Source organism: Numida meleagris, chromosome 1 (genome assembly GCF_002078875.1).
Source record: "Numida meleagris isolate 19003 breed g44 Domestic line chromosome 1, NumMel1.0, whole genome shotgun sequence".
NCBI classification, from domain to species: Eukaryota; Metazoa; Chordata; class Aves; order Galliformes; family Numididae; genus Numida; species Numida meleagris.
Genome location: NC_034409.1, coordinates 97,273,838 through 97,301,012, shown reverse-complemented (window position 1 = coordinate 97,301,012; position 27,175 = coordinate 97,273,838). Strand labels below are relative to the sequence as shown.

General features: G+C 41.1%; 1 protein-coding gene across 2 annotated transcripts; it reads left to right on the top strand.

Annotated features, from left to right (window-relative positions):
* C1H21orf91 (chromosome 1 C21orf91 homolog) lies at positions 457-15,551 on the top strand. 2 transcript variants are annotated; one of them, XM_021403479.1, is made up of 5 exons: positions 457-610; positions 1,057-1,186; positions 10,280-10,813; positions 13,858-13,920; positions 14,412-15,551. In XM_021403479.1, exons 2-5 carry the CDS (start codon positions 1,063-1,065, stop codon positions 14,570-14,572), a joined length of 882 nt encoding a protein of 293 aa, XP_021259154.1. In that variant the 5' UTR covers positions 457-610; positions 1,057-1,062; the 3' UTR covers positions 14,573-15,551. The 2 variants fall into 2 exon arrangements, with proteins under 2 accessions (XP_021259154.1, XP_021259162.1); XM_021403487.1 differs by lacking the exon at positions 457-610 and adding an exon at positions 654-753.

The following is a 27,175-nucleotide window of genomic DNA, read 5'->3' as shown; positions in this document are numbered from 1 at the left end:
CAGCACAGAGCAGAGGAGGCGATCCTGACTTTGTTTTCTCCCTGCCTTTAGCTAATCTTCCTAGTTTCAATTCCTATACACAAAGGAATTCTTCATTTCTCAGAAGACCTAATCACACGGTGCAGTACACATCACCAGCACATTAGCACCGGGGGTGCGCTAGGAGGACACCGAGCGCAGGGCAGCCCCGTACCCACGGCAACAAGCCCCGCAAAGAGGAAGAACTGAGTTGGTCAGCCGTGGCACGCCGATAACACCGCTCAGGCTTCCCCTCACCCGCCCCCAGCCGCCGCGGGGGAGGCACCGCAGCCCGGCTCCGGGAGAGCCCAACCGACGCCGAAGAGGGGGTGCGCGCTGCCCGCAAGGATTGTAGCGGCAGCCGGCTCGCCCCGCCCCTCCGCCCCGCCGGCGCAGCCCTGGGGCGGTGCTGGCACGGAGGCGCGGCGGAGAGCCGCAGCTCGCCCCGCCCAGCGCAGCCCCCCCCGTCCCGCCGGGGCCGTGGTCTCGGCCGGAAGCGGAGGGCGGTGCTGGCGCCGAGCTCCGGCTGCGCTCTTCTGCGAACAATAGTGGAAAGCGGCGCTGGGCGGTCGGCAGCGTAGCACGACGAAGGGTGCGCGGGGGGGACGGGACGAGACGGGACGGGACGGGACGGGACGGGACGGGACGGGACGGGACGGGACGGGACGGGACGGGACGAGACGAGACGACGGCGCTCGGAGCTCGGAGCTCGGTGGCGGCGCGCCTTTCGCGGCGGTGTGCTGGGCACGGGGGACGCGAGGAGCCCGAGCTGGGGGCAGCGGGACGGGAAGGAGTGGCGCGGCAGGAGCGAGGGTGTGCGTGGCCGGAGGGCCGGCGAGAGGGTCTCGTTCCACCGGGGCTACGGCGGCACCGTGCGGTATGGCCGCTGCTCGCCGCGCCGTCTCTAGTGCTCTGGGGAGGAAACTTGGCCGGGACGGGACGATCCCGCCCCACCCGCGGCCGGGCCTGAGGGGAGCAGTGCGGGGTGTCGCGGGCGGTAGGAGTAACAGTCCCCCGCCTTGTCCCCTCCTCACGCAGGACACGATGAACGAGGAGCAGTTCGTCAACATCGACCTGGACGATGACAACGAGTGCAGCGTCTGCAAGTTGGGCACCGAGAAGGAGACGCTCTCGTTCTGCCACATCTGCTTCGAGCTGAACATCGAAGGTACGGTGTTACAGGGGCTGCTCTTGTGCAGCTGTGCTGGTGGGCCGCTCTATGTGGAGCTGGGTGCAGACAGAGCTTGCTGAAAAGCTCTCTCACAGAGCTTCGGAAACTTGTGTGTTAGAAGTTTTCTTGCTGACCGAATTAGGTTCCTTCCTGGTAACAGTGGGTTTTTGAAGCTTTCTAAAATAACTCTTGCAAAGACGTGATCAAGTTTCAGGAGCTTCCGCAGACCTCTGGTGTCAGTTCAGGTGAAAATTACCGAGCGTTCGGCCTTCGCTCGGTGCTTCAGTCAGTGATGAGAGGGGCTACGGATAGAACGTAGTTCAGCTGCGAATCTCATAGCGTGATTTTCTTGGAAGCAGATCAGTGTTTAGCAGAAATCGTCAGAAGTTTGTTGTGTGCTTTCATAAGGTGATATGTGCAGTGGGATAAAACCAGATTCATCGTCAGAGCACCTTGAAGTTTCACACAGGATCACAGAACTGTAGGGCTGGGAAGGGACCTCTGGCGATCATCTGGTCTAGCCTGCTGCTGAAGCAGTTCCCTGCAGTTTACAAACTGAAGTAGGAGCTTTGGCCATTTTTAAAAGGCTGGCCTTGGAAGCATTGTTTCTGGCCGCCAAAGTGATACAGATTCGGTAAGATGGTTTTTTTGTACAGTTGTAGAACTTGAAGCCTTGTTTTTCTAATGAATTTATTTTGGTAGATTAGAGACTTCCCTTTTTAAATCAAGCAAGCTTTTATGTTTTGTTCTTCTTTGAGATGTATGCACGCTGTGCCCAGTGGTCTTGTTGCTTGTTTTGAACCTCAGGAGCATACGGCCATTACATTGAATTTTTTTTTTCTTTTGCATAGCAATATAAAAATGGTAGTATCTTGATCATTGCAGCATAAAATGTACCTCATTTTCTGATATTCTGTATTCTGTGCCCTATTTGAAAAGATGTTACTTTTATAGGGAGTGGAGCGCTGGCTGTGTAAATGACTTTAAAAAGTGTCTCTATAAGAATTTTTAGTTGACCCAATATATAAGCTGATTCTTCACCGTATTCTGTACCATATTCCTCCTACTTCTGGCATCTGTTGCTTTCATCTCCTGTTTGCCATTTTCCTATGGCAAAGACTATGACTTATATGTAGAGAGAGGGCAACAGTCTTCTGACAGTCCTGGTTAGGGAATTAAATGGATAATTAAATGGATAACTCAGGATATTATACTGGGTGTTTTCTTATCAACTTGCCACTTACACTTTAACAGACTTCATAACTACTTGTTGCACAGAATCAACTTAAAGTTCTATAAACTGTGTAAAAAGTACTATCCCACACATACAAGCGTGGGTCACTTTTGCTGATAGTTTCTTTCAATTTAAAAATCATTTTTAAAAATCCAAGCAACTAAATCACATGCAGAAGTTTCATTTTCTTCAGTTATAATTTTAAGTGAAATAGGCTGTTTTAGATACTCATGCAACAGCTAGGGCAGCGCTTAAAGATTGCTCCATTTTAGTGTTGATGGGCACACATAACTTCTCCCTCCAGGACATAGTCACAGCTAAGCATCTTGCAGGATGCATAAGTTTTCCGATATTTGCAGCAGCCCATAGCAACTTTCACGTATGAAATTCTGGAAGTGGTTTTCCCATTTTCCTTGTTTAAAATGGTGTCGTTTTCTAATGCTTTAATGGAAACAGAATTTTCTCACTGATTTCATTCCTGCCGGCATCTCTTTCCTCAAAGCTGTCAGCTGTAAAACAAGGCACGTGAAAATGACCTAGCCTAAAATTTAGCTGCCCAAAGCAGACTTTCTCAAAGGTACATAGACAAAACTTATTTTACAGTAAATTGTAGAAAAACTATTGTGTAAAAGTCACAGCTAGCTGCACATCATAGATGAGTATTGGTGAATCTGTGTGTCTTCACATCTGTGAGTTCAACAGCTGTAAAAGTTAGTGTAGATGGTAATGTTCTTGATCACCACAGTTAAGTAGGATGAATAATTAGAAACAAGTAAAACTGGGGACACACCAAGTCTTTCATGACTCAACATGCATCTTCCTAACTCAGTATTGTTATGGGTCTCAGCCTTCAGCTGCCTTATGTTTGTTTGTTTTTATATTACTTTGTTTGGACAATAGATTGACAATGACGCATGATTGAAATAAATAAGTTCTCTTTCTAGTCATTTTACATGGAAAACTCTTGTACAGAAACCTTTGTCTGCCTTAGGTAGATAATTACTGAATTTCTGAAGAAGAAAGAAGTTGTTTATGCTGTCATAAAACCTTTGTTTTTTATCAGAAATATTGTCTCCATCATATTGAATACTAGAGTTTTAATGCTTAAATGGAAAAAGAAAAAAAGCTTAAGATGTGCTGGTTTCATCTCAGTATGTTTGTGATGGTGTCTGTCACTGCATTTATTCAGGAGTGATGTGTATGGATGATAGGGTCCATTTCCCTGAAAGTTTCCTAGGAGGGAATTTTTTTGGTAGCAAAACAAGGAGAAAAGGGCAAACAGGCATACAGAATAAGAAAAAGCCAAGATGTAGGTTTAAACTTTCTCCTATTATGTCGTCAACTTTTCTTGAGGAGCAGGGAGAAATTAATGTAGAGGAGAGGTTAACAGTGCTTTCGCTGCTCTTTAGTCTAAATGAGGATGGACGAAAGGACAGTATCCGTGTCTGTCCTGCTTTCCCTGTCTGCTCATCCGGTTTGAGGATTCGTTCCAGGGGAAGCTGAGTGGACTAAGCTACATGCAAATACTTTGTTTATTCCCAAACCAGCTTTTGTCTTAGGATCATTATCGGGTGATGTAGGATGTTAGGTTGTAAGGTGATGCTTCAGCTTTAAGATACACAAAGTACTGAAGTATGAAATGGAAAGCCATAATACAACATTTTGGGAAATGAAACTGGTTCTGTAGCAGTTTTAAAGTACTAGGTAGGGTTTAGAATGTATTTATGCTGCGGGTCTGCAGGGATTTGATGTTGGCCTTTTGTATGCCTTCTTTAGGCAGAGTGGGCATCAGAGATTGTTGAGTACTGTCTTGTTTTTGAGTAGGTGCAATGTTAGTAATCTGCGATTGAAACAGGAAATGTTTTAAGTTCACGTGTAACAGTTGCGTAAGTGAGGAAATAAGACAGTGTGTTAGTTGGAGACTAGTTTCTTCTCAAGAACCTTTTCATTTGTGGTTTCAAAGCTTGTAATAGTCACAGTTCTGTTTTTATTATTTGTCATAGATGGCATGCTTATCTTACCCCATTTTTATGCTGGTATATCTTAATGCAGAATTGTTTTAAAGTGTGTTAGTTTTCTGAAATTCAAGAGTGTTTAGTAGGTGGGAAAATCTGATTGCGCTGATTTTTACTTACTGTTTTGCTTGTCTGGTGCTGTTAGTTGATAACTTGCTTCCATTTCTGTTTAGAGTTGAACCAGTGGCTGAATGGTAAACGTTGGGAGTTGAAACCTAAATCTGTATTGCAGGCCTTCTAATGTGCAAGAGGAGGTGAGGGGAATAGATAACCCAGTAATTACATTGATTAATGTTAAGCGTGGTTACCTTTCCATGCTTCTTTAAAGTGCAGATGGGGTCAGTATTTCAGGCAATTTCAGCATGAGATTTAGTGCATCCTAGTCTCAAGGTTGAGACAAAGACTGCTATAAACCGGTGTCTTGTTTTGTTGGCTTTTTGTTTGTTGTTTTGTTTTCCTGCTAAGGTCTGTAAAATCTCGTGTAATATCCTTATTCTGTGTTCTCTGTGTTCATCTTTGAAAAATGAGATTCCATTCTTAGAAGTTTCACCTCTTTTTCAGTGAGATATTCTTCTGTAAAGAATAAATAAAATAGATTGTAAGGTGTAGCTGAAAGGATTGGAAACTGTTCTACTTTCATTCTGTTCCAAAATATTACATGTCTTTTTTTTTTTTTTTCCTCAATGTTAATAAAATAACAGGAACTAAAATGTATTATTCTCGCAACAAAAGCTAAGAACTTTCATCATTGTCCTTTGGGGCAGACAGATGAAATCTTGTGTTAAGGTAGCGTTTGCAGTCCAGGGCTATGACTCATTTCTGCAGACTTGAATGGACTTGTAGAACGAGCTGCAGCTTCCAGTAAACCTCTTAACTATGAATTCAAGTCCAAACGCAGTTGGAGATGGTATTCTTAATCCACTAAGTGCCGTGTAAGTACTGCTGAGTAAGTTGATCCATGTGGCTAGTTCTGAAACTATATTTTTGAAGTCTTTAAGCTAGGGAAGTTTATTCATGCGAGCAAGTAGTTTGAACAGTTAATGCTGCTTACCTGGTGCTACGCGGAATACAGAAATGCTGTCTCATGGCTTCTGCTCTATTCTGGGTGAGCTTACTAGTCTTGCCTTAGGAAATGTGAGACATCTCTAACGTGGTAGATCCTGTAGTAGTATTCACTGGTTCATCTTACGCATTAGTAAAATCTTTTCTAGGGAACGTGAATTTTGAAAACTTGTTAAAAGACTCGATTGGATCTGTGTTCTATCTTATATGGGATATGTTTGCTGTATGGTAAAATGTAAGCAAGCTGATAGAAATGCGGTGGGAGGTTTTGTGTCCCCACCTGACGTGTGGAATGCACTGGCTTTATCAAACAAAAGTGAAGAAAGAATTTTAGTTTGCAAACAAGATAACCTCCACCGTTTGTTTTGTTCTGGAAGCTAATGAATAAATAACACTAGCATTTTTCCTTCCAGCTAATCTAGTAAATCAGAAGATTTAACTCTGCAGTGAGATTGCATGAATATACTTAGAAAGCATTTGGCTTTAAATCTTGTCAGGCAGATACATTGGAGATAAGTCTCTAATGATCACATTTCTCAGTGTTGGCAGAACTGTGCAACTAAGAATAACAGTTTTCCTCCATCCCTAGTCATTTAGATGTGAGGGTGACATGCTGTCACAGGTAGTCATGGGCTGGTTTTATTTAATGTATTTTGAAGAGGTCTTGGGGTAAGAACTCTCTTCTTTTAGCAGTCTGAATGATCTGACTAGCAGATAGACGTGAACATGTAATGTCTCGAAGCATTTCCTTCTGTGCTGCAGGTCCTAGCCCTGCGCACAAGACAAATCAAAGCTGAGCTTGTCTGATCTTAGTGTTTTGAATGGAGATGCAGTTGTTTAGATGCTGCTTAAGCATCCGTGTTTCAAGAGTAGTACTGTATGCAGGCAAGGAGGACGGCTGAGGAGAGCAGCAGTAGGAATGTTTCAGAACTTGTAGTCGAAGTCAGTGCTCTTAAAGTAGGCAGCCACAGACTTAAACTCTTCACAAGCTCTTTCTTGCTTACAGGATTACAGGAAAGGGTGTAGGTGCTCATCACAAATATTTCTGGAGGTAACTACTTAGGATGAAGTGGATTGTGCCTGAAATGCATTTTTTCAGTGACTGTAAAGGCAGTCTCCAACCAGCAAAAACTAAAGGTGTTCTAATTCAGTCATCCATTTCATCCACTTCGCCAGGACTGTTCAAATCTGTTCTGAAGTGCATTTCTTCTTATTTTGCTACCCTTAATAAGTGCATTTCTTCTTATTTTGCTACCCTTAATAACCATATGTACTTCATGAAGTTAGTGAATTTGTAGCATTTTGCAGTTTTCCTTTCCCTGTGGTCAGGTATAAATCTTACCCAAAAGTATTTGTAAATTCTTTAAAGAGATTTTAATGTGGCTTTAATTAAGCAGTGTTAAAGAACAAACCTGAAACAATTAACTTTGTCTAGAACTATCCATGTTAATTTTAATTAATTCCATCTTACATTTTTTGTTTGTTTGTTTTTCCTCTTCAACTGCTCGGGCTAAGGCTGTTCACTGCTGCAAAATCAATTTGTTTCCAGCATCATGTTATAAATTGCTAAGAATGGAATGCAGGCTTTTCTTTAATGTGGAGCTGCAAGACCGACTGAGGAGTTTCTACAAACAACAACAACAAATACTGGAAGATAAACAAGCAGGCTAATGATCTTTTATAATGAAAATGTTTGTGAAGGAATGTGAAGTAGTCTTTCTGTTCAAGAGCATTCTTCTTGAATTGAACTTGTTTGTTATGGTTATCTCCAAATAAAACAATTGTTCTAGCCGACCTCGTTTATAAATGTGAGCAAACATTTCAATTTAGTTCTGTATCTTATTGTGAAGAAGAGTTTTGCATAGTTATTCACATAGTTGTTCTAGATGTGCCAGTTACAAGGACAGAATTAAGGTCTTTGTAGACTTCTTCCTTTCAGATGGAAACTTTAATTTGATTCAATCTGATTTATTTTCTAGTACAAATGACTTAGAATTGATAGAATGTATTGATTACACACCTGGTTTTACAGTAAATGTTCTCCCTCTTCTCTGCTAGTTTGCTCTTAAGAATAACTGGAAGTTAGAAAAATGTATGCTATTTCATATAATGTATGATTACATATGCGTTTACAAAATTATTTTGTAGGAGTGGATTAGAACTCAGTGTTGAGAATTATGCTGGCATGGAGAAAGCGTTTCTTTCTTGCCTAGGTTACAAATCAAAAGACTCAGTTTTTGGCCTAAACACTGATCTCTTAAGTAAATTCTTAAACAGTCTCTTCTGTTCTCAGAAGTGCTGAGCATACAATGAGTATTGCAGAGAAAGGTGATAGATACTATTCATATTTCATAGGTTATTGGAGTCAGAAATTGATGGTAAACACGTTCTTTTATTATTTGTATGTGAAAGCTGAAGCAGTTCTGCTGGTCTGAAGGCATCTTTTAAACCAATTGTGTATGATTTCTTTTCCTTATTGTTTTGAAGAGTATCTGGATAGACGTATTTTGTTATTCCAGTGTGACAAGAGGGGAGATAGTTATAAATTTTGGCGTGGGATGGGCCTCCTCTTTTTGTAGACATCTACAGTGAAGATTGAATGTGTGAACCCTGGAACCTGATGTGTGTCTCAGCCAGCTGCATTTCTACTGTAGGATTTCCTATACGCTTTCAAGTAGAATTTTCTCAGGCTTGTAAGCAACTAATCCAGATTGGGATTCTCTGCCTTTGTCTTCTGAATGGGTCAACCTCCAAATAAATGTGCTTGGAATGTTACTTCAAAAAACTATCAGGATAATGCCATTTAGACCTCTGTATGAAAATCCTGTATAGTGCAGCATGCTTTGGTTGAACTTGAGTGTTCTTCACATCTGCATTTGATTGTTATTTATCAGAATGTTTACAGAGAAATTCTTGATACTTCTGTACTGTTAGTAGCCCGATGAAATATTTTAGGATTACAGAGCTCACGTGTATTTAGCTTCATAAATGGTACTTGGAAGACCCTGAATTTATCTGTGCTTGTCTATAAGCGCATATGCGGTTTTGGGTACTCAATATCTGATTTCGGAAAATTCTTTAGAGTATTTTTTCATTGTACTTCTATTTCTTATTTGTTGCCTTTCTGCTGCTTAGTAAAATAAGGTATTGTAGTCTATACCAGTGATTTCAATTATTAGCCTTTCCTAATTTATTTTCATGCATTTAGTGTTTAATCTGTGTAGATCTTTATGCCCAAAAATCAAACTGAAAGCATTTTCAGGAACTTCATAAATATTGTTCTTTTTCTTTAATGCAGATGAGAACTTACTTCTGGACAAGTAATGTAATGTGTTATTCTAGTTTTCTTCTATTATTATGTTTAGTGAAGCTGCAGCATTCTGTCACTTGTTGTGCAGGTGGTTTGTTTTGTGATCGTCTCAGAAGTGATAGCACATATAGGTGAGGGAGGGTAGTCTGACCTGCTTCTTCAAACATGCCAGATAGGGGACCTAACTGCAGGAGGCCATTTCTATAGAACTAGCCTTGGGAATCTTTCATTGAATTTGCAAGATTGTGTGTTTCTATTTTTAATAGAAACAGTGTGGCAGTTCTTTCCCCATTTTACAGGGCTGGCGAAGGTGTAGGAGAGAATGGAAAGAAGTAGAAACTTGGTGGTTGTGTTTGATTTTTTTATTATTATTAATAGTTTTGAGCAGGGGAGAAGGTCGGTATCCTAGAAGTTTTGCATGTGGCAGTGCCTGTGAAGAGCCAGGACACAGTGCAAAACTGTTCTCTTTAAAGTCTCCTTGTTGATCTTGTTGCATTTCGTGTTTTTTCCTTTGTTTGCATCACTTCTACATATCTATTTTATGTGTTAAGGAGTAAAATGGTGGCAGCTCACCTAGTTTAAAAGATGAAATTATATTTTCACGTGTTGATTTTAAATATTTTGACTTTTAGTGAGCGTTGAGCATTTTCAGCCAGTGGTTCACAGGCAAGCTTTTGATTGTCTGTAATCAGGGACTTGTGTTGCAGATTTTTTTTTTTTGTTAGTACTGAAAATCTCCCAAGTAGCATATTTGACTGAGATAAGTCTGTCTGCTCAATATTGTAGACTTGGGTTTTGAATCTCCTGCGTAGGTGTGAATCTGAATAAAGAGATATCTGCTGAAGCTGCAGAAAGTAATTTGGTACTGGAGTGCTATTCACTTCATGAAATAGTCATTTCTCATGCCATCTGTCTTAACTTATTGTCAATCTTCACAGGTTGTGTTCCTTTTTAACACGTTAATCGCTATTAATTTCTTTGATGTTTGAGTAGGTTACCTGCTGTGGCTATTTGAATAGTCTTTAAGAGAGGACAATCAAAGAGAATGAGTATCCGTCTTACACAAAATTAATTTCAGGATGATTTCACATTGGCAAGCGTTGACGGTATTAGAACTCATTTCTCTAGCTCAGCGCCAGGCTTGTAGCAATGAGAAATAATAAACTGTGACTGAAGTCTAAATTATGATTGACCACTTGAATGACACGAACCTGCACACTGCATTATCTGAGCAGATGGCTCAAAACATTTTATGTAGAAGATGGGGGCACAAGTGGCTGTTACAGTATGTTCTTCAGTATTGTTCTATAGAAATGTTTGATTTACTTTGGTGACTAGACTGTTAATATGAAAGCAGCAGTTAACAGTTCACTTTTTTTGGTTACTGACAAGTAGAGGCTTTAAAAAAAAAATTTGAATAGACAGTAATTGAACTCTTTTTTTTTTCTTTTTTAATTATGTCTTTGCAGGAGTACCGAAGTCAGATCTTCTACATACAAGATCTTTAAGGGGACACAGAGACTGCTTTGAAAAATTCCACTTAATTGCAAATCAGGACTGTCCACGATCAAAGCTCTCTCGAAGCCCATATGCAGAAGTAAAAAGCATCTTGAGCAAAAAAATTAACTGGATCATACAGTATGCACAAAACAAGGATGTAGACTCTGATACTGAAAGCTCGAAACCATCTCAACACCCGCTTTTTAACTTTAGACATCAGACTGATAGAAAACTACTCCCACAGTTTGACTCTCCTGTACCTAGATACTCTGCAAAATGGGTAGATGGAAATTCTGGAAGCATCTCGAACTGCTCGCAAAGTCTTTTAGAACAAAGAGAACCCACTGATTTCAGACTTGGTATGTTACAAGAAACAGGTGCTACATTCTGCTGCAACAGTGTTTTGTGGTCTAATCACAACCAAGCCAAGAAAACTGAAAAAGCTGAAAGTGATTCACTCACCAGAGTTCATAGAAGGCATCCTCATTACAGCAGGGAAGAATGTAAGTGTATTTCTATCTGAATGCAACATAGCAGGCAAGAAGTGTCCTCTGTAATATCTGCTGATCACTTAGTGTTCCCACAGGGCATTAATTCACAGCCTGAAACGCAGCTTTTAACAGCTTGGAGTTACTGTAAAATCTGTGACTAGGGTGACTGCATAGCTAAGCAGATGGGGGGGAGGCTGTTCGTTTGTTTTGATATTTTTGTGTTTGTTTTTTAGCTTTTCCGTTTGTTATGCTCCAACGTGATACAGGGAATGTTTAATTTATGCAAAAAAAGTTACTGTTACAGTTGCTTGCAGTGAATTTTTATTATATCAGTCAAACAGATTTGCTTGTGCCAATTACTAACCTCCTGAAACCAACACGTCAGGAGTCTTGAGTTGCCTTTTACACAAAGCCACTCAAAACAACAGAAGAAATAAGAGGTAAAGAAGCAGAGCAAACTTGGGAAGCAGCGTAAAGAATTAAATGTTCTCAATAGCATCAGACTCTCTGTTTACGCTTCAGATTTATTTCTTCTCCTTGCTGAGCATAGGAAAGCATGAAGGCCCTTGTGCTACCATGGCATCTCAAACGCTGTAGAATAAACCTGGTGATTCTTGTGATAACTGTGGTGATGTTGAAAGCAGCAGAAAATAAATCTTCCTATGATTTTTAGAAGATCACTAGAAAAGTTTTTAGAAGGTAAATGGAAAATGCTTCTGAATTTCAAAAGGCCTGAGAAAGATGAAAAAGCTAGTGAAATGTTAGGTGGAGGATTTAGATAATTGAAGAAGAAGGCAGCAATGGAATTTAGAATATCAGAAGAGTGAGAAAAGGGGATGCTGGGGAAAAAAAAAAAAAAGATTAGCTTCTTTAGACTCCAGTTTGCAAGGACCAGTTTGTTAGTTTATTAAAAAGTTTGGTTATTCTTCATTATTTTCAAGAAGATTTTAACTGGTGTATGATGTTTCATATTGCGTTTGTACTAAATTAGTAGTCTTAAAGCCATAAATCAAGACAGATGACCTGTGCTGTTTGACCACCTGTCCTCTGGAGTCATAAATTGGGATTAAATACATCAGGGCAGAAGTTAACAGAGGAATTATGAAAGCTTGACCTGGTTTATGGACTTATCTAACTGCAGTTAGTCACTTGGAATTTATCTCTCTGATTTCAAGACATGGGAATATGAAGCTCTTTTAAGCATGGTAACAGATTTATTTTTCTTTCCCCTATTCATTACGACTACATAATGCACTTTTAAGGTATTTTTGCTTTATATTGTAAGTAATCTTTTTGCACTATTTAGCTCTTCTGCCTTGAAAGATGCTCATTTGAAGACTTCCTGCTTATCTGAAGTTTACAGAAAAATCTAGCCAGGCTTTCTATGCCAAAATTAGGTGACATAACTGATACGTCTTGATGTACACACTGATTAGGACTGATGTGTCCTGATATACACGCAGGGGTCATGTGTGAACCTACCTACTTGCTACAGCTGATGAAATGTTAATGAAAACAATGAAGTAGAAAGTAACTTCTTACCACTGGGTGCAGAAAGAGGGAAAGATTTCTTGTGTTTTTTTAAATTTATTTATTAAGATGTCGATTACCATATTAAATCTGATCAGGGTTTTCGTGGAGTTTTAGAAGTCTTAACTTCTAAACGATAGTGAGATGTGAGAAAGGAATTTTCTGTTCTATTGATAGCTGAAGGGAATACTACTGTAGTTGGCTGTCAGAGGAGGCAAGTGGATCTGCTTCCCTGTGAAGTGGCCTTATGTCTTGAGTAACAACAAACTGGCTGTTGTAGCTGCTGCCAACTTCTTTAATTTGGCAGTAACAACAGAAAGTTAATACCCTGTAACTGCAAGATGTGAGAAAGGTTGGAAGAGAAACCTTAGGGAAATAAAATAGTCTTTAGGGTAAGTAAAAATCAGCCTCATCAGGACAAAGTTTAACAACATAAAAACTTCTTGCATTCGGAAATCCCCAAACAAAAGCTGTGTGATTGCAGCATGTTTTTTTTTTTTTTTTTTTCCTGAGGCTGGCTTCTCGCTATTTTTCTTCTCACTGCATGTGAGATGGTTTTGCCAAGCTGCGGCATTTGAGGTGGGACGCTGAAGGATTTACAAAGTATTAAAGTTTGTTTCAGTGACCTGAACCCAGTGTCCCCGTGATGAGTATCATCAGCTTCTGCCGTTCCGTACAAGTCATCACCCAATGGAAGTGGCCCCAACCTCTGCCCACCTCATCTGGGTTGAGGACAGCACTCCCCTGCTCTCTACTGTTGATTGAGATCTGCCTGGAATACTTCCAGAATTCTCTCCTTTGAGGTCTTTTCTCTGAGGATGAGCAGTGTGCTTGTAAACTGAGATATAAGGAGGGCTTATGAATGGTGCAGAGGATCTTTTAGTTCTCACTACGAATGTAATGCAGGAAAATGAGGAGTAAGCCTTGTATCTGTTGGTCTTCGCTTGAGTCAAGCTGAGTTTTTTCTTCATCATTTGCCACTGAGTTACTCTGTGGAAACATTATTTCTAAGTTTTGTATTTCTACAGAACTTTCTAGGCAACAAATGTAGTGTGCTGAAAATTCTGCCCATGAGTGATTTTCTATGGACTTTAATTAAAAAAAAAAAAAAAAAAAAACATGGCAGGACTTGCTTCAGTATTGGCTGCTTGCCATCAGCTGAACAGATGTACATGCAGGGGTCAGAGTGTGGAAAACATGTTATGCTGTCAGAAGTCATCACAGAAGTGTTAAAAGGGGGCAAGCAATCTACAAACAATCCTGATTCCGGGCATTTCTATTTTGAGTGCTTGAGTTTCCATCTGTTTGACACTGAGGAAAGGACTTTCCTATGGAATAGAAATCTATGTCCATGTGAGAGGCACTTCTGAAATTTTCTAAAATTTATTACGGAACAGTGCTGCTGCTGATTTACTGTCATGCAACGATCGATCATTAGGATGCAAATTAAAAAAGATAAAAGGACAGTCTGTTTAAAGATGTTCGTGTTACTTTTGTAGAAGTGATAACTGATCTTATTGTTACAGTGAATATGATGACTCCTGGAGAGTTAAAGCAACTGAACGAAAAACTGCTCAAGCAAATCCAGGGTGAGAAATTCTCAGTACTCTTTGTTTTGGTTTTGTACTGCTTTGTAATAATGAATCTTCTGTTAAAAAAAAAAAAAAAAAAAAAAAAAAAAGATGGCTTTACTATTGTCTAAGTTCTTGACTAAAATCTCTTTACACCTTATTCCACGCAAAGTAAGAAGCTCCTGAGTGTTTTTATTATGTAACTTTCTTGAGTGACGCAAACTTGCACAAAATGTGTATTTTCTTTATTTCTTTTTAACTGGATTCAACTCCATTTCAAGTAACAAACTGATGCACCTTGGCTCAGGTCCTCTAAAACATAACTGGTGATTCTCTTCAGTATACGATGCGTATACCAAGCTGTGCTTGAGCTAAATAATGTTCTTGTATGTGAGCCCACTTAAATATCTGTGCCTTTTTAATAATCATGTTCACCACTGCTTCTTAACTCTGTATTATAAGTACAGTGTCCAAATGCATTGACCTAATAATAATCCATGTTCTTGCAGATGTGTTTGAGGAGCTGACGCAGCAAGTCCAAGAAAAGGACTCCCTGGCTTCAGAACTGAACGTCCGTCATATTGCTATTGAGCAGCTGCTGAAGAACTGCTCCAAACTGCCATGTCTACAAATGGGACGTGCGGGAATGAAATCAAACGTCCCCATATGATGGGGATACAGCTCATATCCTCGATAGAGCTGACTTTCCCTGGTGGCTTTGATAACCATTAAATACAGCTGCACAGATATTTAGAAGCTTTTGAGGAAACTCAGGCAGCTTGCTCTTTGCATTCCTACTCCATATAAAGTCTTATTCCACTTTGGTTTTAAGAAAACAGGCAAATATTGTAGGTATTTAAACCTATTGTATAATGGGGTTTATTCCCATTCTGGATTTTTGCCCATAATGATGCATGAACCTTGAACCAAATTTTGTGTTTTGTTGATAATAAAATTGTTTCTAACAAAGAATGACCTGAACCTGCCTATTCCATACAGAAGTAAATCTGCCTACTTCATATAGAGGAGAATTAGAAATTCGAGTTTTGAGCAGATTTGTTCATGTTACATCAAAGAGAGCTTTAACAGGAGAACAGTATTAATGGAACTCATGTCTTATTTATTACGAGCAATATTTTATTATTGAAATTTTGTACTAAATAATACTATTTTAGATACTTTTCCAAATCTCTTTATAAAATGTCTGAACTACTCTGTGTAAAGTTTACGCCTTGTGTATGATTGTTTATCCTTTTTCAGGTCTGTATCTTTCATGATACAATGTTTAAGGGAAAAAAAAATAAAAAAAACCAAACCTTATTTCCCAAAGAGATGAATTTCACTTGTTTAAAAAGAAGTGGTGATACACCACCTATTTTTATCAAATGTATAACTGAGAAATTTGTTTCATGAGATGATTAAAAAAAAAAAAGGAAAAGCACAGCACTTCATAAAGCAATCCATACCTAGGATGTAATGCATAGAAGTTGTTTTGTATGTGTGAAATTTTCAATGCTGAAAAAGATGACTTCAAGAATCTAAATAAATTTGTAATACCACATTACTCTTGTGACTTTTTTATGAAGTTGTATCTGTGATGTTTGTATTTCAAAATGAGAACAGCAGAAATAATACATTATGAAACAGAACAGTCTCTGGTTTTTTTTGTTTTTTTTTTTTTTTAGAACTTGTATTGGTCAGTCATACAGAAAAATTCTTGTTAATATTTACTGAAACAATGTAGAGCTGCATTTGCATAACTGAAAAAGTAAGGAGTGGTGGGAGAAGTTTTATTCTCCCTGAAGTTCGTCCCATTTGAGCGGGACTTGAGCTCATCTGTCTCTGGGTATTTTGTGGTGTTTAGGAAGGGAAAATGACAGTAGTGTTATATTGCTTGCAGGTAAAAGTGAGTTTATGAGTAGATGTGCAGTAGGCAATCCCTGATTATAGCTGTCAGAAGATGGAGTAATCTCCATACTTGAATTTATTAATACAATACTAAGATAACTGCGAATATAAGGTGAGAGGAGAAATACCATCATTCATTACTTACATCCGTGAAAATGATAATCATTCAGCCTGAAGTAGGCTGGATCTAGAAGTCCCCAGATGTCTGATTAGACTGATGAGGAGTTTCAGTTTGCTGGGTAGTGAGGTGCTCTGAAAGAATTAGGTTGTATTTCTGCTCTTGACTTTGCCTCTGTGGGAATTAGAAGTATAGCATCTACATTTAAATCATGCTTCCTAATACCTTTCTGTATATTATATTTTTGTTACATTAAATTTTGATAGGAGTAAGGTTTGGAGAGTTGTTCTGTTTATAAGGCAGATTGTCATTAAGGACAACTTCTAGGGCACGTAAGCCGTAGAAACACAATTTTTTTAATGCTTTGCCCTTGATCCGATTGTGAGTTGGGAAGAAAGCGCAGTCCTAGCTTATGCGCTTAAAGAAAATCTAACTGTATAGCTGCTGCTGCCTCTTATGCTCTGAGGAAAATGCTTAGAGTGCAGAGGGGTCAGTGTGTTCCCCAGCTGTCTGGCAGCTCGGAATTGGAGCTGCTGTTGTATGTTTCCTGTATCTCAGAGGGAGACAGATGTGGTTGTGCTCTTGGATACTTGGCTTCAAAATCGTAGAATAGAGGGGTTGGAAGGGATCTCTTGGGTCTCTTGGCTTGGGTTGGAAAGGACCTCAAAGAACATCTAGTTCCAGCAATCTTGCCACGGGCAGGGTTGCCAACCACTAAATCAGTATGCTGTAAGAAAATGCCATCATTTTGCCATCATCGCGTGCATGGGGATTCTTTCCTCTTGCCTTCCCTGATTTTCACTGAGAAATCTATAGTGTGAATCTTGCCTCAAACTTGAGCTGTTTCTGTCTATGAAATGTTGACCCTTATGGTATTCAGATGCAAGATGTATTTTGAGTGAGTGGTAAATAAGCTTTCCGTAGGAGGAAAAAAGTCTTGTGTTTGCAAGAGTGATGTTTGAGGCTATGAACACCTATCAAACAAAAGCCAATATGAAAGTCGTAGCAGCTTGAAACTTAGTAGTTAGCCTTTGTATTGCAAACTATGGCTCACTGAAAATACTAGCAAGAACTGGCCAGGAACTGGGGAAACGATGACCTTCATGAAGTGCTCTCTGAAAACATGTGGAATTGCTGTGGGTTTTCTATTGTTTTTTTTTGTTGTTCGTTTATTGCTGTGTTTTGTTTTTTAATTGCTGATGGTAAAGGACAAAAAGAATCCTAATTTGGTTTGCTTGTTTGCGGAGGGTGATTTTTGCTTTTCACAAAGCAGCCTATTACCAATAAAAACATTCTCCTGAACTTAATATTAAATCCTATTGTTACTTTCTTTGTACTGCAGTGCTTGGAGACCCCAACAGTGAGAACACAGCTGGATCTAAGGCTCTCTCAGACAATAATTAAATTCACAAGGAGGAGTCTGGCTTGATCAAAATGAGATCTGTATGAGTGTAAAAGAGCAGACCACAGAGATGGATCAATTTAAGAGCTTAATCTATTACTTTCAAGTAGATTCTTCCTGGGTTTTTTGTTTTGTTTTTGTGGGTTGTTTTTTTTTTNGGGGGGGGGGGTAGATTGAGAACAGTTCAATAACTGCATTATAAAAATGTTGCTCTTTTCTCCTCTTTTCCTAAATTGAAATCTCGTGTTGGATGTGGATATTGTTAGCACCCCCAAATGGTGATGCATGCTCTGGTTTCCATGCCAACGAGCCATTTCCAGAAAGAAGGGCTGGGGTTTGGGGCTCGTTGCTGCTTTTTCATTAACCAAGCCCTAGAAACAGAATTGATTTTTGTTTGTTTTTGTTAGAAATATTTCTTCCATGTAACATTCTCTAGGTAATGCAACTGCCTTAACTGGAAATGCAGCTTGCATATGGCAGGTATGTATTAGATCGCACACACAGTTAAATTTGGTTTATAAGATTTAGGTTGGCTATGCATATTTGAATATTGAGAATTGATTTTAAGGAATAAATAATAAAATAATCCGTTTCTTTTTCATATTGATTTTTTTCCCTATGTTTATTTCTCAGCATGAATAAAATGTTAATTTTGTTTTTTACTGGATATAAAATTAGTGATCTACAGCTGTGAAACAGGATCAGGGAAACTAGCAATTGCATCAAAGCAGAAGTCCTTTTTTATTGTGTTGACTGAAGCAGCCATCTATTCACTTGTGATTTGCAGTAATTAAATGAAGCTTCAAATGCTGATTTTAAAAGAAAATTGTATTAAGAAGGGGTGTCTGAATGAAAGGAAGTAGTAGTGCCAGGAAGCGGTAGTTCTCTAGGTAGATAAAATTCTGCAGCAGAGCAGAAGAAACAAAGATACTGCTAAATTGCTGTTGTTGTTTGGCAGTGTAATAATAACACAAGTCAGTTGTGGATTCCACTGTGTAATGAAAGGCAGAACTTACTGGGTTTTTCTCCCTCATTTAATTTATTTCCTCTACAGTGCCCATCATCAGAGAGTTCTGAAACCTACAAGAAATGTCTTGCAGTCGTTTATTCATCTACCATCTGCCGAACATTTATTTAAAGAACTGGTTTCCTCAATTAGTGAGAACAAATTAATTTGCCAGTTGAAAGTGCAGTTGCAAAGGCGTTTAATTCTTTTCTGTAGGCCTGTCCCAAAGAGGCCACTTCCAACATCTCCTGTATTGACCTCCTGTACTCACTGTCAGTTCCATTCTTGCATAGCCATGAAAAGCCTGAGAAACACCATCATTTTTTGGCTAGCACAAACAATGCTGAAATCCTAGTTCTCAGTAATCGTAATTCATGGAAATTTCCTCTTCGGCCCTCCAGCACATAACCTGCACTCTTTGTAACCCACAGTTACCTTCCCCACCAGCCCCCTCCTGGTTCAGCTGCTGCCTTTCCATGAGTCCCAGGCACAGCTGCCTGACCCAGACATGGATTTACAGATGTTGCCATCGCAGGAGAGGAAGCTGTGAGGAGGTGCAGGAAGAGGAGGAGTGAAATTACAGGCTGAGGCAGGGATGTTGTTATCAAACTCAGTACAGGAGAGGCATGGACCTGTGGGAGTGCATCCAGAGGAGGGCTACAAAAATGATCCAAGGGATGGAACACCTCTCCTGTGAGCACAGGCTGAGAGCTGGGACTGTTCAGCCTGTAGAAGAGAAGGCTCTGGGGAGGTCTGAGAGTGGCCTTTATGTATCTAAAGAGGAGCTACAGGGAAGAAGGGGACAGACTCTTTAGCGGGGTCTATTGTAATAGGACAAGGGGAAGTGGTTGCAAACTAAAAGGGAGGAGATTCAGATTGGATATAAGGAAGAAGTTTTTTACAAGAAGAGTGGTGAGGCACTGGCACAGGTTGCCCCGAGGTGCAGTGGATGCCCTGTCCCTGTAGACATCCAAGGTTAGACTGGATGGAGCTCTGAACAACCTGATGGAGCTGTAGGTGTCCCTGTTCATCGCAGGGGAGTTGGACCAGATGACCTTTAAGGGTCCCTTCCAACTCAAATGATTCTATGATTCTGTGATGAGTTACTCATGGATTCAATATTAAGGCATGGATATGAAGAAGTATAAAATCGTGAAGGGAAAAGTTCCAAGACCACAGCCAGTAGGTTAGGTTGGCGGTGTAGACAATGTGATCAGTGGGTACAATTAGCAATGCCCACAGTCTGCAGGTTTGTTCTGGCCCCAAGCTTGCTGCTCCCACCACCCCCTCCCAGAGCAATGCCTGCCAGCTCAGCAGACTCCTCAGGCATTTAACTGGCTTGTCAGCATGCTGCTCCTCAACCAAGTAGCTTGGTAAGCTCTACTGAGCTTTGTGTATGAGAAACCATATATAATTGCTTCATACTTTGAAGCTGTTTGTATCTAGCTTTCAGAGCCTCTCCATTGCTACAGTTGGTCAAATACTGAGTACTCAAGCACAAAAGATGTCTTCTTTTGTATGATGTCTTTAGGTAAATTTGCAGGTATCCTTGCAGGAACGTCTTGAGACTATTTACTGTAATGCTGGCTGAACCTAAGATAAGCATGCAGCAAATGTCCTTGATGCCATATAAGCCTATCAGTTGAACAGGGCAAATATTTCAGAAAAAAAAAAATAACCTTATGGCTGCATTGAAGTCAGACAAATTTCCAGTGAAGATCATGTCTTACAAAGTAAGGAAAGGTTTGTTTGTGCACAGAGATAAAAACACGAACGATGAAATTTCAAGTTGTCACTAAATGTGCAACAAGTGTGCAACTGTTGCATTTAAAAAGAAAAAGAAATTGACTTGTAACAGCTTACTTATGTACACCTATTCTTATGCTAGCAAAAAGAATTAATACATGTCTTTTATTGAACTCTTTATCTTTTGATGTTGTGTGAGTTAGCTTCTACTTTTTATTTTAAAAGTGGACAAAACAGATGATACTCCTTCTTGGTTTAATGGAAGTACCTGAGGGAAGATGCTCAGGTTCTTCAGCCTGGAGAAGAGAAGGCTCCAAGGAGACCTTTTAGCAGCCTTCCAGTACCTGAAGGGGGCCTACAGAAAAGCTAGAGAGGGACTATTTATAAAGGCATGTAGTGACACGATGAGAGGAAATGGCTTTAAACTGGAAGAGGGTAGATTTAGACTAGATATTAGGAAGAAATTCTTTACTGTGAGGGTAGTGAGACTCTGGAACAAGTTGCCCAGTGAGGTTGTGGATGCCCCCACCCAGGAAGCATTCAAGGCCAGTCTGGATGGGGCTTTGAGCTACAGTGGGAGGTGTCCCTGCCTATAGCAGGGGGATTGGAATTAGATGAGGTCCTAAAAGGTCCCTTCCAACCCAAACCATTCTATGATTCTAAGGTTGGATCAGGCAGTGGTCATAAGATGAAAAAGAGCTTAAAAGCTAGCAAAGATGTTTCAAACTGGATTCTTTTCAGGATGATATTATTTGGCACTGATGAAAGTATGTGCAGTTCTTAAAAATCACCTGACACAGGCAGGCTCATGCAGTCCTATATTCCTCTGTTCTGGTCTCTCAGGAGCTCTGGCACTAGCACAAGCTGCCCAGAGAAGCTCTGGGTGCCCCATCCCTGGAAGTGCTCAAGGCCAGGTTGGATGGGGCCCTGGGCAGCCTGAGCTGGTGGGGGGCAGCCCTGCCCACGGAAGGGAGTTGAGACTGGGTAAGCTTTAAGCTCCCTTCCAACCCAAGGCATTCTATGGTTGCATGAATGTTTTCTGATTTTATCTATGTTTGATAGGAATTCAATAGCTAGAATTTTAATAGGCAGCTAAAAATCTCACAACCTTTACAAGGTTATGTCTCTAAGGGAGATTTTATGAAGCTCTCTACAAGCATTTTGCTTTCAAGGAAAAAAAATGTCTGCAGGATAAGGTCACATCAAAGCATCTGCACCTGGCAAGAGAGATGCACATGTAGGGGGGAATGCCGCAACCACAATGAAAGCTTTGCTCAGTGCCTGAAAATAAGGAGAATTCGAAAGTCTGCGATCAAAAAGGCTTCACTCCTTGTCTGCTGCAACTGTGGTGATGTCTTGAGATGTTCCAGTGATGGTGTGCCCAAATGCAATCCTGCAGCTTCCCATCAAGCCAAGACCAACGGCTGTGTTTCCGACTGATTTCCTGCTGTGGGTTGAAGCAGCTGCACAGCAGCTCCTGCTGGGTTACTGAGACAACCCTGTGATGTTATCTTTTCAGGATGCATCAGAACAGAGATCATCATGCCATCAGAGAGGAGCAGTAAGTGATGTTTCACGTGAGCTGCTTCTAGAGCAGCAGCAGTGTCGCTGTTAACCTTGTGCAGCCACCCTCAGCTGCCTGTAAGGAATGTCAGAGAGCACCAGCTTACCAAGTACATTCAGCTGAAAGCTTTTCTTTTCAAAGTGTCGCACATAAGAAACGAGGTTAACGAGGAGAGTGGTTAATAAATCTGATGCAAAACCACCAGGAGTCTTTGGACTGCTTTGTACGATCATCATTTCTCAGCAGCTCTAAAATTTGACAGGATCTAGTGATATCTTTTTGATTTCTCTAAACTGTAATCTCTGTGTTAGGATAGTTAAACACACTCTTATTGTAGCATTTAGTTTTACTTACAACAACATAATCGACGCTAGCTCACTTCAAGCCTTGCATATTCCTAGGGTGCTGTGTTGACTCCTAAAGAAGATGCCTCAGAGTGAAATCCTCAGCAGCAACAGAAGGCCTGCCAAGGCTAACCCTGGAGAAACTTGCATGTAAACCTCCCTTAAAGCAACTTCAGTATCTTCAATATCATCTATTTTCACCCTTATTTCAAAAGTAGGTTGCAGTGCTGTGGGACTTAGCAGAAGCAGGTTATTGTCTAGAGGTCACCTTTGCAATCCCAGCTGTATGATGGAGTCTGAAAAAAATAGTTGTGTCTTTTTACTTCTCACCCGAGAAGCATATCTGATTTGATTCATTGATACTAGTATGGAGAGAATCATAGAATCATTAAGGTTGGAAAAGACCACTAGGATCATCTAGTCCAACCATTGCCCCATCCCCACCATGCCCACTAACCATAGCATTCAGTGCCACAACCACACAGTTTGTGAACGTCTCCAGGTGGACCTCCCTGGGCAGCCTGTGCGAGTGCCTCACCACTCTGTCTGAGAAGAAATTATTCTCAGTATCCAACCTGAACCTCCCCTGCTGCAGCTTGAGGCCATTCCCACTTGTTCTGTCACTGTTACCTGGGAGAAGAGGCCAGTGCCCAGAAAGCGAGTGCCAGCAGCTGCCTGGCTCTATTCTTAAAATTAACGAGATATAATCATGTGTATCTAAAATTAGAACTTATCTAAGACATTTTCTCTCTTATTTGCAACACCTACTGTGCTTTTCTGTGTATTTGGAATGCATATGACTCAACATGCCTGTTGGCTCTGTGGTCAGTCTGGTACAGAGGAGAATTCAATGACTTCTGGGAAGGACATACAATACCTCTGTACAGAGCACGTACGTAGGAAGCTCATATAGCAGTGTGCATAAGTGCTGTATCCCATCAGTAAAGAGGCACGGCTAAAGATTGTGTTCTGATGTAGCCAGTGGCAGCCTAACTTCTTTTAGTTAGTAACACCAGTTTGGTACAGATTCCTGAGCAGAATGGTTCTAATAACTCCACTTCTATTTTCTTTTTTTATTTTGCCCCCTGATATAGCAGAAAAATAAATACTCTGCAAAGCTAAATGCCAGCTTTAAGTGATAAGGCTTCCTTAATCCTCCTAAAAAAAGATGAAATTATCGAAAAAGAGTTTCCTGGTTTTCAGCTTTTCAGTGATGTTTGCTTATCTACTGAAGCTAAAAAATACTGTGTGAAGTCAGTTTTCACTGCAGCAGTTTTAAGGATTTCTTTCTCACTCTCATCTTTTTTTTTTTTTTTTTTTTTGGTAGCAGTCTGTGACTTCCAGTGGATATTTTAATTAGAATTCAAAAATCCAGTGCAGCTGGAGTTTCCAATGAAAAGATCATAGAGTGCGGATTACACTGTTTAGAGCTGTGCGTTGAAATAAACGGCAGGGGTTTTCTGTGCCAAGATGGTTTTAAAAAGTGATTTTTAACAAGTGAGTGGATGTTTACGCGGGCTGCACTTCTGAAAAACAGCAATACTTCTGTCGAGCTGCAGGTTGGTTTGAAGTGCCACTGCTTGAAGTTCTTTGTGCGATTAGTCTGGAATGAGGCCTTTGTGCAGGTGATGGATTTGAAGGGTAGATGTTCCTTTCGTTGTGGAGACAGGTGAGGAATTAACAGTGCAGTAGCGCATGTGTATTTACTTACAAAACGTCCCCTTACAATAGGTCTAGCCAAACTGGTTGGTTCTCAAAAGTCAAATTTTCTCTGCGTGATTAATTTTTGAGAGGGGTAAGGGATTCATTTTTGAAGGTACGGTATTTGCAAGGCAAAGGAAAGGGAGGGAAAAGGCAAGAAAAAGGTTGGATTGTTTTGTTGTTGTTGTAAGTTTTCACAAGATTCCTCACTGCAGTTGGCAGGTGATCTTATATTGACCCTCAGATCCTCCAGAAGCACTGCGAGCCCATGCCAACCTGAACTACTTTCAGATTGCTCTGCTAAGTCTTTCCCCTGAGAGGAGTGAGATGAGTGGGAGCCGGAGGAAGTCCAGTCCTTTCCAGCCCCCACTTCTCCCACATTAAGCTGTAACTGTGGCAGTTGAAGCAGCTCTATGTATACCACAGGCTTCATCGTGCAAGCAGCAGGCTCAGCCAGCCCTTCCCACACCAGAGAAGGGGCTGACGGTGCCATAGGCACTGCACTGTGTCTGACAGCATCTGCGCAGGGCTGTGGGCTTGCCTGGAGGGGAGGCTGGATGCGGAGAAGTACAGGCTGTACCCAGGGTGCGTTTGTTTGTCAGCTCCGAGTTGCAACATGATGCTCTCAAGTACACTTCGGAGGAGCAGCTGAAGCTGTTCCACAGAGACGTTACACAAATCTGTCCTGTTGTCCATGAACAATCCCTCTTGTTTTCTTTTTCTGTGGCGAGCAGCCAGGGCTTGCTTATGCTCATGCTTTATTTCTGTACTTGTTAATATAACACAGCACTTAAAGAAGAATTTGATTTCTGGCATCCAAGAGAGAGCCACTGATCCAAAAAGAAAAGCAGACCAGATACTTCTGCCAGTAATGCGAGAGTGTCTGTCAGTGCCAGGAAAATAAAACTGGAAGCCAGATGCTTTTGTCCTCATTTCTACCGCGTTGTATTTGATCACAACAAATCCGTTAATTAATGGCATTTGTCAAAATTAAATGCTTAAATGTTTAAATCCAACACGTCATTTGGTGCTGTGTCATGGTTGATGTCACCTCTCTGCTAGCTCCAGCGTTGTATTCATTTCCTTATGTCACGTCATTTAGCAGATGAGGTTTTGCATGCAGGAAAGAGATTATTCAGAAATATTCCTCTAAAAGCAGATCAGCAATAGTTCACTTATTTTGCACTCGATAATGGTTGGCATTTTGTGTGTACATACAGTAAATCTATGCAAATCTCTAATCTCATTCACAAGTATATTCCATGTTTTGTCTGACCAAGGAGCCGCTGGGGGCACTGTGTTTTCCTTCACATAGGAGGTCAGCTTGAGGCTTTGTCAATTTGACTTTGATATTCTTCATCTTGTTATCAGAGAACCAAGTCCTAGAGACTGCTTTTATATGTGAAATGCAGTTTTTCATCCTGCTGAAAGCTCACAGCTTAATCATCATTTATGTTCTTCATGCTAGCCTTCAGCTTTGGTGCATCAGTTCTTCGTGGCATGCAGTCTCATTTTTTATAGGGCTATACAGTTCCATTAGTGGATCATAGACCTTTTATAAAGTATAGGTAGGGCAAGAGTAATTTCTTTAAAAATCTCTTTGCAGCTTTGCATCATCTCTTGGAAACAAAACTCTCCATTTTACATACTTAAGATAAATGAGGAAATGGCATTGCCTAGCATTACAGTTTTCGGACTCATTTGATCATAACGTGCTGCCTCATTTGCTAGCATAGCTGCTAAACATTATCCTGTTGGAATAAACTCTGCAGTGCTGGTCTCTGCTTCATACAGTGTCTTTTCTTACCCTCTAATCATGGTGACCACAGCTCTGAGGAGATCCAGAACATTTTTACATTAATGTGGGGACATGAAATCAGCCCTGGGACCTTGCTTTTGCTAGAAGCATGCTTTCTTTTACCCTGGTGAGACTGCACCCAATGCTAGCAAACTTAGAGGCCTCTGAGAAAGCTCACATGCTTGAGCCAGGGCTGGCTATGCAGGACTGAATCCTGCTGGAAACTGAGTGAGGTTTGCTCTGTGGTTTAGGCTGAGCAGTGCTAAAGCACAAAGTCAAGCATGCACAGCCATTCCGCAACGAAAACAACTCCTGGCATTAAACAAAGCCAGAGTTAAACTGGCTCATCTTGAAAGCAAACATATCAGGAGCTGGCTGGCATGGGTATTTACCCCAACAAAGCTGCGGAGGCTGCAATGGCCTGATGGCACTGAAGCACTGGCGATAGCTGGGACCAGCAGATGCTCAGATAAGCCCCCCAAAATTGCCAACAGCTCATTGTGCTTCTGTCCTCAAAGTGCCGTGAGAGCACCAGTTGGCACAGCCTGGCCCTCTCCAGGTGCCACAGCAGGCCCCAGGCCTGGCCAGGAAAGCCAAGTGTGCAAGGATACACATGGATATAGGCATGGCAGGGGCAGAGCCTAAGCACTGCTCCCCAGGCAGCAGCTGGCAGGCACACAGGCTGAGCTGACACAGCTCACGCTCACAATTTAGCAGTTTTTCTCAGAAAACTGATCTGAGTTTTTCCAGCTGCGCTGTGTCAGAGCTGAACATAAGCAGCTGAGCTGGGGTTGAGGTGCACTGCAGTTGGGCAGTTACCAAAAGGAAGTGGTTAAAAGGTGGTCGTGGTGAACAGAATCTTTTTTATATACATTAATCAGATACCGCTGAGCTGTCTCAGCTCCAGGCTGAGCAACATCATCTCTCCCAGCCTCTCTTCATTGATGAGAGATGCTCGAGTCCTTTAATCATCTTTGTGGTACTTCTCTGGACTTGTTCCAGTACCTCTCTGACTGGACTCACAGGCCAAAGCTGCTAAGAGAACTACGGTTCTAATACAGTCCATGTTGTTCCTCTGTGCCCTGCTGGCACATGGTCTGGATCAAGCATGAATAAGGTTATAAGACGGTGGCTGTGTTCATGGATCCCAGCTGTCATGGGAATGAAGGGGAGGAGGAGGACAGCTTAAAAGTAAACAGAAGGGCTGGTGGCAATGGGTTGACAGTTGCACTAGATAATCTTAGTGGTCTTTTCCAACTTTAATAATGCTGTGATCTCAGCAATGACTCTCTCGTACTGGCCAGCCACAAAGGGTGAAATGGCACTGCTCTGCCAGCTTTAACTCTGCCAAACCAGAGTACCTGATTCTGCAAACAGCTGCATGTGCTGCGTTTTCTACAGTGACATACTGCAGTCTGTAAGACACTTTGAAATTTTGAACTAAAGCATGAAAAACAAAACCAGCCCACAACCATATCCCTTTCTGGCATCTTACTCTATTTTTGCTGATCGGATCTTTCCAGAAACACTCATCACACTAACCTCTTTGCTTACACATGTGGGGAAGGCAGATTCCTGGTATTCCAGGCATAAGGCTGATCCAGCATTCACCTTACTGACCTTTCAACTGGACTTGTTCCAGTATCTCTCTTGTACTGGGGAGCCCATACTCTCAAGTAATGCTAC

Bases quoted from the DNA above. Each gene is read 5' to 3' on its own strand.
- C1H21orf91 (XM_021403479.1), top strand. From the start codon at position 1,063: ATGAACGAGGAGCAGTTCGTCAACATCGACCTGGACGATGACAACGAG. The intron at 1,187-10,279 runs GTACGGTGTTAC...ATGTCTTTGCAG, and splicing joins CTTCGAGCTGAACATCGAAG to GAGTACCGAAGTCAGATCTT. The intron at 13,921-14,411 runs GTGAGAAATTCT...ATGTTCTTGCAG, and splicing joins ACTGCTCAAGCAAATCCAGG to ATGTGTTTGAGGAGCTGACG.